Source organism: Brachypodium distachyon, chromosome 4 (genome assembly GCF_000005505.3).
Source record: "Brachypodium distachyon strain Bd21 chromosome 4, Brachypodium_distachyon_v3.0, whole genome shotgun sequence".
In the NCBI taxonomy this organism is placed as follows: domain Eukaryota; kingdom Viridiplantae; phylum Streptophyta; class Magnoliopsida; order Poales; family Poaceae; genus Brachypodium; species Brachypodium distachyon.
The window spans coordinates 497,319-514,912 of NC_016134.3; the positions used below are offsets into that span (position 1 = coordinate 497,319).

The 17,594-nt window shown below is 46.6% G+C and overlaps 3 protein-coding genes and 2 non-coding genes across 6 annotated transcripts; 2 read left to right on the plus strand and 3 right to left on the minus strand.

The window, feature by feature from the left end:
• Positions 1–162: 162 nt before the first annotated feature.
• Positions 163–1,322, minus strand: LOC100825748 (glycine-rich RNA-binding protein 1). The gene is made up of 2 exons (XM_003576217.4): positions 1,077–1,322; positions 163–884 (listed from the first exon to the last, which is right to left on the minus strand). The coding sequence occupies exons 1-2, from the start codon at positions 1,176–1,178 to the stop codon at positions 489–491; spliced, it is 498 nt and encodes a 165-aa protein (XP_003576265.1). The 5' UTR covers positions 1,179–1,322; the 3' UTR covers positions 163–488.
• Positions 1,323–2,923: 1,601 nt separating this feature from the next.
• TRNAQ-CUG lies at positions 2,924–2,995 on the minus strand. Its single transcript has one exon. It is a non-coding gene; the product is annotated as a tRNA-Gln (tRNA).
• Positions 2,996–3,103: 108 nt separating this feature from the next.
• Positions 3,104–8,008, plus strand: LOC100844497 (pyridine nucleotide-disulfide oxidoreductase domain-containing protein 2). 2 transcript variants are annotated; one of them, XM_003576266.4, is made up of 16 exons: positions 3,109–3,495; positions 3,690–3,851; positions 3,954–4,136; positions 4,234–4,291; positions 4,454–4,504; positions 4,581–4,663; positions 5,034–5,121; positions 5,332–5,376; positions 5,453–5,527; positions 5,633–5,701; positions 5,882–5,997; positions 6,514–6,626; positions 6,878–6,957; positions 7,188–7,308; positions 7,431–7,497; positions 7,629–8,008. In XM_003576266.4, the coding sequence occupies exons 1-16, from the start codon at positions 3,197–3,199 to the stop codon at positions 7,756–7,758; spliced, it is 1,740 nt and encodes a 579-aa protein (XP_003576314.2). In that variant the 5' UTR covers positions 3,109–3,196; the 3' UTR covers positions 7,759–8,008. The 2 variants fall into 2 exon arrangements, with proteins under 2 accessions (XP_014757268.1, XP_003576314.2); XM_014901782.2 differs by lacking the exons at positions 7,188–7,308; positions 7,431–7,497; positions 7,629–8,008 and adding an exon at positions 7,028–7,181 and having other exon boundaries at positions 3,104–3,495.
• Positions 8,009–13,187: 5,179 nt separating this feature from the next.
• Positions 13,188–13,260, plus strand: TRNAR-CCU. The gene has a single exon. It is a non-coding gene; the product is annotated as a tRNA-Arg (tRNA).
• Positions 13,261–14,201: 941 nt separating this feature from the next.
• Positions 14,202–17,346, minus strand: LOC100829048. Its single transcript, XM_014902043.2, has 3 exons — positions 15,990–17,346; positions 14,726–14,825; positions 14,202–14,599 (listed from the first exon to the last, which is right to left on the minus strand). The coding sequence occupies exons 1-2, from the start codon at positions 17,177–17,179 to the stop codon at positions 14,744–14,746; spliced, it is 1,272 nt and encodes a 423-aa protein (XP_014757529.1). The 5' UTR covers positions 17,180–17,346; the 3' UTR covers positions 14,202–14,599; positions 14,726–14,743.
• Between the last annotated feature and the right edge of the window lie 248 nt (positions 17,347–17,594).

The following is a 17,594-nucleotide window of genomic DNA, read 5'->3' on the forward strand; positions in this document are numbered from 1 at the left end:
TACTCTGGTTGCTTATACAGCACTCTGAAAAAAAGCGACATCATTAGATATGTCAGGTGCATCCATAGGAGAGTGTAAGCAAAACTGCAGCAATCTGCTTATTGCTCACGATACTTGAGAAACTAAGTTAAAAAATGTAATCAGCCAGAGCGAATCAGTATATGCAGCAAATTTTCTCTTCCCGCTGATTTTCAATACCAAACGATAACAGAGTTCAACAGAGCAACGTCACATCCCGATCCAATCCATGGAACAGAAAGGGATTGCATCATCACATAAACACTTGATATGTTTTTTCTTCTTGCGCTAATTAAAACCAGACACAGACACAGAGACAGACTCACTCGAAGCTCCCGATCAAAAACACAAACAACACGACGACTGACACGACCGACCGATGATGTTAACTCGGGATAGATAGATTCGATAGATTGATAAATCGAAGACGACAGGGAGCAGCAGGAGACAACTGGGCCGCGCGCAGCCGCTCAGTTCCTCCACTGGCCGTCGGTGCCGCCGCGCTGCTGGCCGTAGCCACCACCGTAGCCGCCGGCCCCACCACCGTAGCCGCCGCCGCCGCCTCCATAGCCACCGCCGCCGCGCTGGCCCTGGCCGTAGCCGCCGCCGCCGCTGCCGCCGTAACCACCGCCTCCGCCGTACCCGCCCTCACGGCGCTGGCCGTAGCCGCCGCCGCCGCCGCCGCCACCTCCGTAGCCCCCACCGCCGCCTCCGCCGCGGCGGGACTGGGCCTGGTTGACGGTGATGCTGCGGCCGTCGAGCTCCTTGCCGTTCATCCCCTCGATGGCCGCCTGCATCGACTCCTCGGTGGCGAACGTCACGAACCCGAACCCGCGCGACCGCCCAGTCTCCCTGTCCTGGATGATCTGCACACACACACAAACACCACGGATCCATCAGATCAGATCATATAAACCCCAACAAATTTCGATCTCGCGGATCCACCAGATCTACCTGACGAACAGCCTCTAGGATGCAAAATTCCAACAGATCCGGCACGACTGAATCGAAACCAACAGCAGGAGAAGAGATCGAGGGAGGAGGAGGGATGGACATACCTTGGCGTCGAGGATCTCGCCGAAGTTGCTGAAGGCGGACTGGAGGTTGTGGTCGTCGGTGGCCCAGGCGAGGCCGCCCACGAAGCAGCGGTACTCATCCATGGCGATCTCGACGGAACCCTACCGGAAACCCTAGCTGCTACTACAACAACTACTGCTAGCCGCGAACCGGAACCCAGGACCCGAACCGAACCGAACCGGAAGGGGAGGAGAAGCCAACCCCGAGAGCGATGAAGAACAAGGCCTCGCCTCGCCCCGGGATTTATAGCGGGAGCGGTGGGTTGGTGGGGGCAAGGATAAGGATGGCGGGGGCCCACGTGTCAGGGAGGGGACGTGCGGTTCGGGTCTTGGGATTTGTGAAGGCCGGCTGGCGTCCTCGGCTATGCGCACGCCAGCCGTGTACACAGTATGTCGACACCTTTATTTTCTTCGCGTTCAACGCACTAGCACGATAATCATGTATTACTATATGTTTATCTCTCCGTGAGTCTGTATTTATATAAAATAATTGTTTATCTTCAAGACAATATCATTATTTAGCGAAACAATCCTCTGCCGTGTCATTGCACCGGTGGACCGCCCTCGCCGATTTCGCTTGCGGACGAACAAAACTGCTCCGTCGCGGCATGTGTTTTATTTTAGATACCTTGCCTGCGGAAAACCGCCGGACAAAATGATATACGGGTGATGGTTTTGTGGGGGAGGATATGGAAGGTGGGCCCAACACGTCAGTGAGTGGGTGCGGGGACGTACGGTTGGGTCTTGGGATTTGTGAGGCTGCATCGTCCGCTATGCCCATAACGCCCGTGTACACGGTATAACCACACACACACACACTATTCTTTTGAATCTTCGTTTTCTTCGTGTTTAAGGCACCGCAAGGACAATAATTTTTTATATCTCCTTGATTCCATTTTTTTATATAAAGAAAACATCATTTTATCATGAAGATGATGCTAAAAACTAAGTGTTTCGCTTTTCTGTTTATTTTTTTTAACTTTTTAGGAAATGATATAACTATTCACCGATGCAATCTTCAAGCTCCGTCGTTGCACCGATCAACCAACTTTACCTGCAGACGAACGGGACTGCTCGGACATGGCATATATTATTTGGATAACTTGCCCGCAAAAACGGCCTTATCCATGGACAAATGGGACTGCTCGGTAGAGGTGGACGAATTGTTCACGGAAGGAACACGGAAAGATATAGGCATTGAGACTAGTTAGGATAATAAGGTCAACCATGAGGTCACAAGTTTAGATGGCATAACTGGTGCCGCATAAGAAAGAAAATATTCTTGCAGTCCTGGGGTGAGCAAAACCGGGGTACTTGCAGCAGAAGAGCAGGCTCCGATCCCTATGCCCGAGACAACACGGCCAACGTGACGTGTCGTGGGGCCCACCCAGGCGGCTCCCCCAGAAAAATATCTCAGGGCAGGAAATGACGGTCATAGCCCCCATGCTCTCCCATCCCGTTCCGTTCTCAGACGCGTTCCAGTCCGTCCACGTGTCCCAACGTAACTGGCTGTTTCCTTGCACGGAAAAATCAGAACAGTATATGCCTTGCTGCATTACTACAAGCAGCACTCGATTTGTTTAGCCTTTTTTGGTGATTTGATTAAGTTAGGAGGAGCTTTTTCATCAGCCGGGGAATTTGGATTAGGTCGGTGAGGTGTCAGTGTCACTTTGATGATGTCCTTTTCTTTGTGACCAGAAAATGTTATTAAAAAGGCAAGGAACAACCTGTGTGCTGGAAGTGGATTTTTTTTTAGTAAGGATAATCATTCCAGTAAACAAACGTTCAGAGGAGGACGAAGCAAAAGGAAAAAAATGAGGAGAAAAATAAGGTCCCACCGAGACTTGAACTCGGGTTACTGGATTCAGAGTCCAATGTCCTAACCACTAGACCATGGGACCATTTCTTGCACAAGAAAACGCTTTAGCTTATTTTACTCGTAGACTGAATAGCCACGTATTTCCGTAAACCCGCTTTCCTAGCAAGGCCGGCGGAAAAATGGTGTTCACAACTGCTCACTCTCCCATGGACACTGGGACTACATTAAACTGAACCCACCGAAAGATTCTCTGAACTCCGGCCAAAGATTCTCTCCGAGAGCGATGCCGATGAACCGCGTCCTGCTCGCCGGCGTCCGACGCCTATCCACATCGGCATCGCCCTCCTCCGCCGCCGCCTCGCAGCTACAGGGGGGCAAGCGGTGGGACGCGGTGGTGGTCGGCGGCGGCCACAACGGGCTCGCCGCCGCCGCCTACCTCGCGCGCGCCGGCCGCTCCGTCGCCGTCCTGGAGCGCAGGGGCGTCCTCGGCGGCGCCGCCGTGTCCGAGTCGGGCCTCGTCCCGGGGTTCCGCTTCTCCCGCTGCAGCTACCTCCTCAGCCTCCTCCGCCCCTCCCTCATCCAGTAACGCGTCTATTCCTTTCTATGATCACGGCCTCGATTTCATTTTGATCATACGAGATCCTTGTTCTTTACCTGCATTCTGTGATTCTGCAATCCTGCGTGCTGTTCTGTTCTGTCACTTCTGTAGTTCTGTGTACTGAACTGCTGATGCTTATGCTACTGCTGTTGTCTGCTGCTGATGGTGATTTATGAAGGGAGCTGGAGCTGGAGAGGCACGGGCTGAAGCTCCTGCCGCGTAGCCCGTCGTCGTTCACGCCGTGCCTGGACGGCAGGTACCTGCTTCTCGGCCCGGACGCGGAGCTGAACCACTCGGAGATCGGCAAGTTCTCCAAGAAGGATGCAGAGGCATACCCAAGGTGACAGACACATTGGTGAAAATTTCACTGTGGTTTTCCATGTGCATTTTGGAAGATTGGTTTGGTCTTCGTGACAGTGTCAGGGTTAATGTGTGGATGTAGGTACGAGGAGCAGCTGGAGAAGTACTGCAAGCTCATGGACTTCGTCATAGACTCGCCTCCGCCGGAGCTGAGGCAGCTGTACCATGCATCCATGGTCGACAGGATGAAGGATAAGGTCGACAAGTCGGTGTTCTGGAGCAAGCTTGTTGGGATTGTGATGCAGCAGGGGCAGAAGGACATGGTGTGAGTACTACGTACCACCCCTTATCAGATGTTATCGTCAACGCCATCTATGAAGAATGTGATGTGTTAAGGTTTAATCTTTTTTGTTGGCATGCAGGAACTTCTTCGACCTTCTTCTTTCTCCAGCATCGAAGGTCTTGAACAACTGGTTTGAGGTCGAAAGCTTGCTTCCATCTATTCTTGAACACTTTTATCTTCAGTCTTCACATTGATAGTACGGGGCAACCGTATTGCATTTGATAAATGTGCACATAACCTTTTTCTATCGGTGGATAATAGCTTCTTGAGTTGTTATGTTGACTGCTCCACTACTACAGGGTGAAGTATTGAAGGCGACTCTGGCAACTGATGCTGTAATAGGTACTATGGTAAGGGTGCATTTCTTAATCCACATTTATTATGCCTAGTAGATTAGTGTTTGACCATCGTGTCTCCCTTCTGTAGGCTGGTGTGAACACTCCAGGATCAGGATATGTTCTCCTGCACCACATCATGGGTGAAACTGGTGGTCAACGTGGTGTTTGGGCGTATGTTTGTTAATCACAGATATCCATGTTATATTCTATTACGTCATAGGATAATATAGTTGTCAAGAAACCATAGAGAAATATAGCCTTCACTGTTCTACACTTGAAACCACGTGCTAGCTCCCCAGCATTGGTTGACCTGGATAGATGATTGTTTGGTGTATATCTCTATTGGCTACTTGTATAAGTGTTTAGTAACCTTAAAGACAATTTCCAGGGGTGATGTCACACAAAATGTCATCAAACTCTTTAGCCAAATCTGATGGCTTTTCCTTAGCACTTTTTTAGTTCATTATTAGTTGGCATTTTAGTTCACCTTTCGTTTTCTTTCTCAGAAAACCTTCTGTTTGATACAAATAACTTGCTACAGGTATGTCCAAGGTGGTATGGGCTCAGTGTCATCAGCTATAAGCAAAGCAGCTCTTGAAGCAGGGGTACAAATTGTAACAAATGCTGAGGTGCCTTTTCTCTTGTGTAATTTATGTCTGATTCACAACACTCCTGTTTGGCAGAACATGCGATTCAAAATATTAGCAGAACAAAAAGAAACACTGGATTTTGTCAGGAGAAGTCATTAGCTATATAGTGGCATGGTCATAATTAATTAGTTTTGTGCCCATTTTTTCATTTGAAGTTTCTTGCCTCACTTGCCCCAGTGTTTTGTCTAGGTTTCCCAAATTATGGTTGATGAAACTACTGGAAAGGTACAAGGGGTAAGTAGTTCGACTAATCGAGAAGTGTATGTATATTTCATTTCCTTCTACCTCCTGAAAGATTGAGAATCTGTAGGTAGGTTTGGCTGATGGTACAGAGTTGCACTCATCAGTTGTGTTATCAAATGCAACACCATATAAAACCTTTGTGGTAAGAATTACTCTGAATATGTAACGGTGTGGATATTTCTCAGCTCCAATTTTTCAGGCATAATCAAGATATATCCTCTAAACTGGTATCTGCTTTCTTTTGTAGGACCTAGTGCCTGCCAATATTCTTCCAGAGGAGTTCCTCTGTGCTATCAAGACAGCAGATTATAGCTCTGTAAGAACTTTGTTACAAGCATAACCACATTAATGGTGTGCATTTTTAAGTGCTAATTCATAGCAATGGTACATAGCCTCTGAAAATTCTACGTAGAAAGCTATTTCTGCTTCTGGTCCACAATGACTTCTGATAACCAAGTTGTAATATCGATTGCTTACTATATACTTTGGAGAGCAGGCGACAACAAAGATTAATGTGGCTGTTGATAGGCTGCCACAGTTTAACTGTTGCAAAGGCATCAACCCTGAAGGTGGCCCAGAGCACATGGGCACCATACACATTGGGTCTGAAAGGTACTTAAGTCCGCAAACACTTCCTACTTTTGACATATTCAACTGTGTTGATCTTCTTTTTCTTCCATATAGCTGTGGACAAGCTAAAATCTGTTAGGCACTGTTATCTTGATCCTGTTCATGTAGTAGGACTAGGGAAATGGTCCCTTAATTCTACAGTGTCATTTTCCGATAGCAAATTTTGCTGTTGTGTTCTGTGCTTGTCATGTGAACTACACTAATTTGTTAACCTACAACTATACAGCGAAGTTGTTATGTTTTTGCTAGTATCTTAAGATAAGGACTGGCTTTTTCATTCCTCTGAAGAAAATACTAGATGATCTGGCCATGGTAATGGCGTTATATGAGATATGTCCCGGCTGTAGTCTTGTAAGCTAGCTTTTTCATTCTTCAAGGAAAATGCTCACTGATCCGGCCTCTTTTTTGTTGTGTGAGACAATTTTTGTGTAGTTCTGCAGTCACTTTCCAGGCTTGATCCTTTTTACAATTCAATATGGAACTTTACTTGCTCTTCAGCATGGAGGAAATTGATCTAGCATACAAGGAAGCTACAGGAGGTGTATCATCCACAAGGCCTGTTATAGAAATGACAATTCCTTCAGTTTTAGATAAGACCATCTCTCCACCAGGTATGCCAATTCTTTCGTTTCCCCATCAACGCAGTTGTGTAAATTTACTATTAGGGCATATCTCACTATCCCTATGAAGCAACAAATACACATGGACAATGTTTGTATAAACTATATTTGCATTTCACAATTCATGTTTTTCAGGATCATTTTGGATGTTTCTAATGTCGTGGTCTCTCGTATCGTGTATATACTTTCCATAGAGTTATGGACTGACTCAAATTCCATCTTTTACTTTATCCTTCAAATAGGCCAGCATGTTATTAATCTGTTTGTTCAGTACACACCCTACAAACTTTCAGAAGGCAGCTGGCAGGATTCTACTGTTAGAGTAAGTTGATCTTCTTACATTTTCATCTGATGATGCACTGTATTTTTAATCTTTGTAACTTTCCAAACAGATTGATGTGTATATATTGGCCCATAAATATTGGATCATTGGTTACACATACCTGAACAGAATAGATGATGCTGATGCCCATATTAGCCCTCGGGGCATTATTTTCTGAATTTGGATCCACCTACCAACCATTGATCATTTTGATCAACACCGATTTTCAGAAATCCTTTGCTGAAAGATGCTTTTCCTTGATTGATGATTATGCACCGGGTTTTAGCTCCTCAGTTATAGGCTATGATATGCTGACTCCACCTGATCTTGAAAGGGAGTTTGGCCTAACAGGTAATCTCTTTCCATACTTTACGCCTTTTTCTTGCATGTCTCACAGACTGCACTGCATTTGGTGTTGATTTAATCACCAGTTGGAAAAACTTAGCTAAACAGAGACGATTCACATTTCTCAGGAGGCAACATCTTTCATGGGGCAATGGGCTTGGACTCTCTGTTCCTAATGAGGCCTGCCAAGGGATGGTATGCCCGATACACATGCATATTAAGTTATCTTGGCACCTTCTTCTACTTGGCAATCTTTGATACGTCAAGGTTTCATAATTCATGCCTTTGTGGTCATGCCTAACCTGTTTGTGCTTTGCGCCATACAGGTCAGATTACAGAACCCCTGTGAAGGGGCTGTATCTCTGTGGAAGTGGCGCGCACCCAGGCGGTGGGGTGATGGGTGCCCCAGGACGAAATGCTGCTTCCGTGGTTTTGGATGATCTCAAGACAAGATAGCTGTTGTAATTCATGGAATTGGAAATTGCAGCTGACTCTAGAGTAGCATTTTTAAGCACAAGGCCGCAGAAACTGCAAGATTATATGTTGTAATCTCTTGTATCGGAATGAAAACCTTCTTATTAAACCATCTCGTACAGACAATTTTGTCATGCTTTTTTGTGTGATGAAAGGGATGAGACATGAGATACATTTTTCTGAATTGATTGGAATATATACACCTTATGCAGGGCCATTCTGATTTTTTAAATTTGTTTTCTCCTCTGTGTGCCCAATACTCCAATCTGAATTTTTTCAATTTGAGATATAAGTATTGGAGGAAAACAAAGAGGGAATTGCATCAACATCCACCGTGTTTACAGAACAAGAGCATGAAAAAGACACATGATTGATAAAAACATGATCATTTGTACCAGAGCTCTGGTAAAAATCACATCAAATGCACATATGTGTGATTGATACAACCATTGAATCGTGTCTTCCACCTGCACATCTGAATTGCTTCATAGGTAGGATAAGGTAGCTTGTTTCTAGTATTTTCTAGTAGTATGAACTGTCCAGCTTCTAGTTCTACTAGCTCATCTTTTGTTTTCCTCCAGTATTTCAGACTGCTTCTTACATTGGATTTACATTTGCAGATCGCAAGGCCGGAATAATATGATTGAACTGGATTATTTATACACTGGTCATCCTCAAACTTCTCACCGTTCTTCATGTGCTTGACATTCAGCTACTCCTTTCATGAAGTTTTCACCATTCGTTTCTCTTCTTTTTTGCATGAGTAAACAAACACATGTAACTAATGATCACATGATTTTGCATTGTGCACTGGCACGATTAAACATAGCACAGTTTCTGAATGACTTGCTCAACACTTATCACATGATCAGCTAACAAAAACTATATATCGTCCCTGCCTTACAAATATTAGGACCCCCAAGGTCCGCTGTAGTATGAGTTTAAATAAGTTTCTTCTGTATTCAGTGAAATAATGGAGGAAAACAAAAGATCATGGTACCTCAGTGGCGTAAGGGTTTTGGGAATTTAGTTGCTTGTCAGTGGCTTAAGGATTCTTACCTTGTCGTAACAATCCTGACCCATTGAGACAGGTGGACGGTGTCTTCCTCCCCTCGTTGAGAGTTGAGACACCATCAAAGGCTCGAGAAGGACAACGCCAAAGTTGTAGACATCTGACTCGGTGTTGTTCCTGCCAGTGATCATGCATTCTGGGTCCATGTACCCCATCGTGCCGACGAGGACCGTCGTGTGTGATCCCCGGCTATGGTCGACGAGGCTCCCGAGCCCGAAATTATTTGGTAGAATGTCATTCTTGTAGACTAATAATACTTTTTTCAATCCAATTAGATTTGTCCCTAGCAAAAGATCTTCCATTTGATTTGAGACATCAGAGGATCGGTGCTTCCAGGAAGAGGTTGTGTTCTTGTCTTCCATTTCAGTCATCGGAGCGTAGGATATTTTTAAAGTTCATCATTTGTACTAATAAAAACACTTCGGCGCATGCAGATGGAATCAGAATAGACCGACGATCAATTTCAGTGCCATAATTTCATACATGCATGTAGGTCAAATGAGACCACAACTCGGCCCGCCACGCTGTCCCCAACTCAAGCCATCCTCACCCCGCCAGCCACCAAGGCCGCCGTGTCCGTCGCCGTGGACCCCCGCCAAGGCGCCTAAGAGCATACACAATGTAAAGTGTTTAATGAGGTGTTTATATCAGTTAAAAAAAAGAGGTGCTTGTAAAATCAAACCGCTTTAAACTGTATGTCATAAGACAAATCCCATATCATGGTTGTGTTCTTCTCTTCACATTGATAAAAATTGGCTATACGTTTGTTCGGAAGAGTTGACTAAAAGTTGACTTTAAAACTTTAAGTCATATGGCAAATCCGAGAACATAGTTAGGCTCCTCTGGTCTGATTGATTGAAAAATTAATATGGTTTTCTTCGGAGGAGCAAGAAGAATTGACTAAAAGTTGACTTCTAAAATCGTATGTCACATGCAAAATTCAAGACCATCGTTGGATTTGTCTTGTCTGATTGATAAGAAAAGACTAAAGATTATTTTGGACTAGTCAGAATGATTGACCAAAGTCTCACTCCTCAAAACGTGCCTCGTATGAGAAATTTGAAACCATGGACAACTCCGTCTAGTCGTGTAGATCGAAAACAAATATAGATGCAATTTGGTATTCGAATGAAATTAGAGGATCTCGAACTAAATATAGATGCTCCTTCTATGGCGAGAAGCGGCTGAGGCCGGCGAGGTCGATTACAGCCGAAGCAACGATCGTGTATAGATTTTGACGGGGACACACCACGAGATAAGATGATCAAATGGGCCGAAGCCCATAAAAAATGTATTCACGAGAAAAGAAAAACTTATACTATTAGTCCATTTTTCATTAATGAAATGTCTATCCAACAGTCAACAAATGAATCAACGGTGGATATTTATGTATTGCTCCCGTCCTTCCAAACACTACAAGGGTACCGTAAAAAGATTGAGATTTGAATTGACACCTAGCTAGGTAGCCCATGTACGAAGTGACTGTGCTAGAAACACTGCTTGGCTGCTTGCACATGTATTGTTTTCCTCCCATATTTCAAACTGCTCGGTATGTTGATTTGCCATCTGCGAAATTGCAAGTCAAGGCCTGAAGCCCTGAATGGGACTATATATACATTCCACATAGATGAACTTCCCACCATTCTTCATGCGATTGACATTCATCCATCTATCCATTTTATGAAGTTTTCACCGTTCATATCTCTCTCTCGCGCGTGCGCGCACACACATTTTGCGAAAGGAAACAATAAAGGAGGGAAATAGAAGGCACATGATTTTGCAACGTGTACTTTTCCTACGGGAATTGGCGATGTGTACTGGCATTATAAGGAGAACAATAAAACAGTTTCTGAATGACTTGCTCCACACATATATCATGCTTAGGTAACAAAAACTATATATGGCTCTATACCGCCTTAGGGATTAGGATGTCAATGTGCTACTACTCTGAAATATTAGAATTAGGATTCAAAGGCCCTGTGTGTATTACTCTGAAATATTGGAGGAAACCAAAAGATCATGGTACGCATTTTGTCAAGTGGGATCGCACCTACCAGCGTAAGGCCCGCCCTAGCACGCCACTAGCTCTAGTCCGCGTCTTAGTTAAATTGCTTGTTTGTTAAAGAGTTAGAGTTAGCATCTAAATCAGGGAAGGTTTTGTCCCGAAGAATGTTACCTGCCGACCTGATGTATTTAGAGTTTCTTTCTTGTACTCCAAGTTGTATTCGGCTATATGTAGCTGAAGGGGCGCGTAGAGATAAACAAAAACTTTTCCTACGCGAACTCCCAAGATCTAGCCGAGGTAGAAGGCCACGAGGATTACCACTAGACGCGCAGTTGCGGATTATTGATGCGGCGCCTTGATGCAGTGCAGTCCCTCGATCCGATCCAGCCGATCCAATCCCGCGATCGTCGAAGTGCTGAACGTACAACACCTCTGCCGGTATCCACACGTGCGAGGAGGAGCTCCGGCGGCGGACTGCTAGATCCGGTGCGACGGTTGAACTGAATCGGGCTAGGGTTCTCAACGCATGAGAGTGGAAAAAACCGTGCCCTTTAGGCATCCCACGCCCCTGCTTATATATCGAGTGGAAGTGGGCTCCAAGCCTTGTGGTCCATCCACCCTGCGAGTCCAACTCGCATTGTCAGCTCAATTCCAGTTCGGGTCCAACCCGACCAAATACTTGCTCCCGCTCTTAAGTGTGTGACCCCACAGGCTCATGGCGACTTGGACACGATTGGAGTCCGACTCACAATCGATCAATCGGTAGCGGCTCCTAGCAGAACGTGCCGACTCCCAAGTACCATCGAGTCATGACGACGTACCTTCCAATGTGACATACGTCTTAGTCCTTTTTTGCCTCACGATATACCTTGTCGAACTATAGGCGATTAATCGTCATCCCTTTAATAGTTCAACTCTCTTCTCGATCTGTGATATACGATTCATCCGACTAACTCTTAGTCGATCGACCCGGTTAACAATTAACCAAGTCGCGCATGGCCATGCTTCCCGAATCATATCACTCGAGAGGGCCTAGAGAATATCTCTCCAGTCGGAGGGGCAAAATCCCATCTTGGTTATCCACATCACACAGCTTGATTCTCAGTCAACCCGAACTCTGCCTTTATAACTGCCCTGTTACGGAACAACGTTTGACAGAATCTAAGTTGGTGATCCACAACTCGGATTGTGCGATAACCTCAGGTCTAAGGATTACATTGATTGAGACATGCAAATGACGACCTACTCGTTGCATCTCAATATGGGTCAGTCCGACTCGCTAAACTCTTTAGCCGAGTCCGTGTAAGCTGGAATGACATCACTATGCCCATGACAAGTGGAACCGAGTCATCAGCCAACTTTCACATTAGTCTAGGTTATGTGTCCAGCACAACCTCAATGACTAAGGACAATTTAGTATGAACAACATGAATACATAGTTCCACAATCAAATCACATATTCAATGATACATATCAGATGTTCAAACAAGGACAACTCAATAATATTTATGAATACATTGGGAATTACATCATACATGATTGCCTCTAGGGCATATTCCCAACAGTAGCCTACATGTACACTGTTCATAAGGCAAGCATAATTAATCAGTTTAATCTCTCATCCTTCGCTGTGGCCCCGCGCATCCTTCCCCTTCTCGGCTATAGGGCGGTGTGCCTTCAAGCCGCACCCTCCAACCCTATAACGACTACAACCTCCGTTCCAATCCTACTTAGCTATGCCAAAGTACTCGTACAATTTAGAAGAATCATTCTACAAGGGACTTAACTTGACAATTAGACAATTAATGACTTTATACAATTGTTGTTCCTGTGAGATGACTAATAGGATTTTTATTCATTCAAATTAGATTTGTTCGGCACAAAAAATCTTCCATCCCGGCCATCTAATCTTGTCTGTTCAGGGAAGATGATTGCTTGAGCGTAAGTCTATGCTCTTTCCTGACTGAACCGTGGACGCTTGGAGACCAGATGGAAGCGTAGAGAGGACAGATAACCAATTGCATGCATCATGTATAATGTTCATTTACTAGCTTCTAAAACGTCAATTTTTTTTGCTGACATGATTGATTGAATGACTCGGTTTGAGTCTAATCCTTCACGGCAAATTCCGTGACAAATTGTCCACCAACGAACAAAACTGCCCACCAATGGAAGAGAATTATGCTTTTCCCGAAAAATGCTTTTGTGGATTTTTGTACTTGCCAGAATTTTTGCTAAGTCCAGTCCTCTAAAGTTGGAGAGACATCACTGAGTTAATGTTCCCACAAGAAGCCTATTTGTTCTAATTTAAACATCCTACTAAAGTCAACAACAGCGCCTGTAGCTCAGTGGATAGAGCGTCTGTTTCCTAAGCAGAAGGCCGTAGGTTCGACCCCTACCTGGCGCGTGTTAATATTTTTGTCTTCCCCTTCTGCAGAATCGCCTCTCAACGATTATTTTCTTTCCTTTTATGTATGAGGGGTATGATCCACAGAAGCACCACCAGAATTTTACATTTGATGTAGCCAGTATGTTGCAAAGCAAGAACATAAGATGCTCCCGGAGTCCCCAAACACCCACATTGAGAACACCTCAGCAACAGATGCGCCAAAAAGCCCCCAATGGAAATTACCATTGTAAAGAATGCTTAGACAGTTAAAAAAAGCACTAAGAATCCACATGAGCTTCATAAGAAGCACGGCAGCCACGTGGGTGCAGGGTTTTCGATGCCGCCGACTACCAGGGCGCCGTCACAAACTTAGCTACGAGGGCCGGGGAGCGAGTCGACACCACCGGCTTTGAGTTGTTGGTATTTGGATGGCTAGTTGTTATTATGGTCGAGGAACTGGCAGTTGTATCAGATATGAAGCCTTCCTGTGATGGCCTGTGCAAGTTACTGGCCTCGCATTTCTGAACTCCCAGGAAATATGGGTCATTCAAATCAGCATACAGAATTTCAGTACTCGGTTGTAACTAAAATGCAGTGTAGGCCGGCAACGCAGATGCATACCTGAAATCAGTAGCTGCAAGCAAGCCGGCACACGCACGTCTGAGATTCGGATTGAGTTTACAGCAGCTAAAGTGGAGATATAAACAGAATCACGGGACTTGCTACGCAAAGTGGCTGAATACAAAGCAGTGGGGAACCAGGGGCACCATCTGAAACTGACCAAACAATGCAACTCTGACGAACAGTACATCAGCTGATCAGCCTGCCCTTGCCAACCTTCAAACAAATGGTACAACAGCAGCAGCATATGCATGACAGAATACTGCTGGTTTGAAGCAAACAGACAGCAGGCATCACAAGCAGGCACTCATATGCGCCCAAACAACTCTACACAACAATCAATTTGGAACCGCAAACAGCAGTAAACTTGCCAAGATATTACTAGTTTTTTCAGTTCAGAACAAAAACGTTTAGCACACATGGGAGAGTCCCCCAGTCAGGTTCTCAACCAAACCACCTGGACTGCTGCTAACCAGTTTGGACTAAGTGTTCGACAGAAATACGGGCAAGTCTGCAATCTAAGTTTGTACATGGCAGACAAAAAAAAAGGCCTAACGAGAATAGAACGTGCTTCGTGTGACTAGAAAAAAACCGCAAGAGATTTGCTTATGTAGGTTCAAGCAGGCAAAAACAGCCATCGGAAGAATCGTGTATAGCTTCTCCGTTATGCTGCACAGATCTGAAAAGCTGGTGTTATTACTGCACTATCATCAACAAATCCTTCCTTTTGTGGTGCCTGCCACGGAAACAAGCAATAGAGGCCATAAGTAAACATGGAGCAGCATGACATTGTGCGAGTGGGAAACAAAGGAGAAGGAAGGGGTTAACTAAGGGTGCGTTGTGCGAGACAGATTGTACTTACAGATATTTAGTGGAAGCCTCAGTATGCTTCGACTGATGGTTGCGGAACTCTGAATGTCACAGCTTCGTCGTTGGTCTTGAAAACAGACCCCACATCATCACTGGAAACAAAAACAACATTCATTGCCAAATTTAGAAATTGGGATTGTGCAAATCTTGTAAGAGTTCAGAAAAGGAAACATTATTGATTACATATGCGGATGAATTAAGTTATGGAAGTGTATTTTACAAGCAGAAACATGCATTTATCATTAGCAATAAATACAGCTTCATGATGCAATATAAAGAGCAGGTGTGCGAAATCATGTTATATGTTATTGTAAGCTGTAATGCATGCCAAATTACAGTGCTCTGTAGAATTTAACATGCCATGACAACAAGTGCTCTTAGCCTCTTACAATCATACTGCAAAAGCTTCCTATAGCTTCATGATATATATCAGATGGCAATATAAAGAGCAGGTGGTTATGTAAACTGCATTGCATCCCAAATTACAGGGCTCCGTAGAATTCAGCATGCCATGAAAACAATTGCTCTTAGCTAGCCTCTTACAGGGCAAAAGCCTCCTAAAACTAGAAGGGCCAGAAAATATAGAATGAATTCAAAGATAAAAAATCCCCTAATCTTATCATCTGGTATTTGCAAAGAAAAGACCAATGAGTACTAGGTGCATGTCATGCTGATGTCAGTCAAACAGAAAGTCTGTTTTCCTACAAGGACACCATCATCCACATTCCAGTAAAAAATTGACAGTCTGGCCAGTGAATCTTAAAAGAAGCATGATCCAATTGACCACAGGTCCGCGTCAACAAGTCTAGTCAATATGCATGCTAATATCACCGTCTACATCAAGTTGAGTTGTGAAAGGGAAACTGTGAAGACTGAAGACTCCCGAGTCAAGACATATGTTCAGCTTCCAGGAAAGTTCATCCATACTGCGTACTTCCCAGAGCGCGTCTAGCAATCACAAAATTTCCACCAAAATTCAACATATTCTGTTTCCTACCTATCTAATCAACCTTTAATTTGCAGCTAGAACAGTGACAGATAACATTATCCAAACTCGAAGCCACACAACTTGTCAGGCAAATGTGCTACGAATCCAAATGAACTTGCACATGAGAAACAGCAATTGTTCACAATTAAACCGATCGATCTAGTAACATGTTTCTAGTTCTGATTAACAACAAATCCACTCCAACGAAACTGATAATACAGTGCAGTTATATACTGTTGCTGTGAAGAAGAAAGAGAAGAGGTTCTACCTGTTGTAGATCTCCGTGCGTGAGTTGACGTAGGGGATGAAATCGGTGTGGTACTTGCCGTACTTGGCGCCGTGGAGCGGGCCGATGGTGCGCGTGGCTTTGCCGTCGAAGTCCATGGCGATGACGAGCTCTTCGCGGGGATCCCACATGACGACCTCGGCGGCGCCCTGGGAGCGGAGGAGCTGCATCTCCTCGTGCTGGCGCAGCATGTTCTCGCCGTCGAACTGGCCGGCCCAGACCCAGGCCGGCTCGCCGCCGCGGGGGTCCGGCACCATGTAGAGCGCGGCGACCTCGGTGACGCCCTCGTCCATGCAGGTGACGCAGAAGCTGCCCTCCATCTCGCCGATCTCCCAGAGCGGGCGGGACTCCACCTCCTCGGGGGCTGGGATCAGATCAGCGCTGCCGGAGCAAGGGTCGAAGCAGAGGATGTGTCCGATGGTGGTGCGCCAGAATGCGCGGCCGAGTGCGCCGACGCCGGAGGCCGCGACGACGGTCTCGGGCGCGCAGACGTCGCCGGCGACGCGCCAGTCCCATGTGCGGGACGAGAAGGTCTCGAAGGCGCAGACGCCGTCGGCGACCTGGTAGGCGACGACGACGTGGTAGTGACTGAACCGGAAGGCGTCGTGGTGGAAGGCGTCGAGGGAAGGGGAGTCGGAGTCGAAGGCGATGACGGCGGCCGGGGCGGCGTCGCGGGCGTGGTCGCGGGTCGGGTAGGGGAGGCGGACACGCTGGAAGGTGACCGGGTTGGCGACGTAGTAGAAGCCCGTGGCGTCCCCGCGGAGGCAGACGAGGCCGCAGGAGGAGGCGAGGACCGTGGCGGGCTCCGGGAGCACCGCGAAGGCCGGGTCCGGGATGAGCTGCTTGGCGGTGCGGAGCGGGTCGAAGGCGAAGTAGGCGGGGGAGCCCGACGGGGTGTGGTGGAACATGCCCGAGATCGGCCGAGGCGGCGGGCGCCGCGGCTGGTCGTCGTCCTCGTCGACGCCGTACGGGTCCTCCTCGTCCTCCCCGCCGCCGATCTCCTCATCGTCATCAACATCATCATCATCTCCGCCGCCGCCGTCTTCGTCTTCGTCTTCGGAGGAGGTGGAGGAGAAGCAGGAGGCGGGCAGCGCGAGGACGCCGCGGTCGTCGTCGGAGGAGTCCGCGGGGTTGTCGGGGCAGAGGACGACCCACTCCTCGTCCGACTCCATCGGGCTGCTCGCCACGGCCGGGGTACGTACTGGCCTGGTGGGGAAGAAGAAGAAGGGGACTAGCTAGGGTTTTGCAGATCGATCGGGAGATATTGGGGAATTTGATCGGGGCGTGCGAATGCGAGGGGAAAGAGATATATACGGAGGGGGTTTTGAAATTGCGGGGCAAGGGAAGGGATACAATACGAGAAGACGCGTCAGTTTGAAAATCGGTTGCCCTGCTTCCTTGCGGGGCGCGATGTGGCGGGCCCCGCGTGTCAGTGGGCGTGGCGTCGTCCGTGGGCGCCACGGAAACTCGATCGACGGGACAGAGGAACTTGGTGTCGCAAATTCCGAAAATTCCAAAAGGGAACATAGAACGTGTAAAAAAAAGAAGGGAACACAAGAGGTCGCCGGAGATACCAAGAACAAGGAT

Bases quoted from the DNA above. Each gene is read 5' to 3' on its own strand.
- LOC100825748 (XM_003576217.4), bottom strand. From the start codon at position 1,178: ATGGATGAGTACCGCTGCTTCGTGGGCGGCCTCGCCTGGGCCACCGAC. The intron at 885-1,076 runs GTATGTCCATCC...GTGTGTGTGCAG, and splicing joins GCGAGATCCTCGACGCCAAG to ATCATCCAGGACAGGGAGAC.
- LOC100844497 (XM_003576266.4), top strand. From the start codon at position 3,197: ATGCCGATGAACCGCGTCCTGCTCGCCGGCGTCCGACGCCTATCCACA. The intron at 4,505-4,580 runs GTAAGGGTGCAT...TCCCTTCTGTAG, and splicing joins ATGCTGTAATAGGTACTATG to GCTGGTGTGAACACTCCAGG. The intron at 5,377-5,452 runs GTAAGTAGTTCG...GAGAATCTGTAG, and splicing joins CTACTGGAAAGGTACAAGGG to GTAGGTTTGGCTGATGGTAC.
- LOC100829048 (XM_014902043.2), bottom strand. From the start codon at position 17,179: ATGGAGTCGGACGAGGAGTGGGTCGTCCTCTGCCCCGACAACCCCGCG. The intron at 14,826-15,989 runs GTAGAACCTCTT...TTTTGTTTCCAG, and splicing joins CGCACGGAGATCTACAACAG to TGATGATGTGGGGTCTGTTT.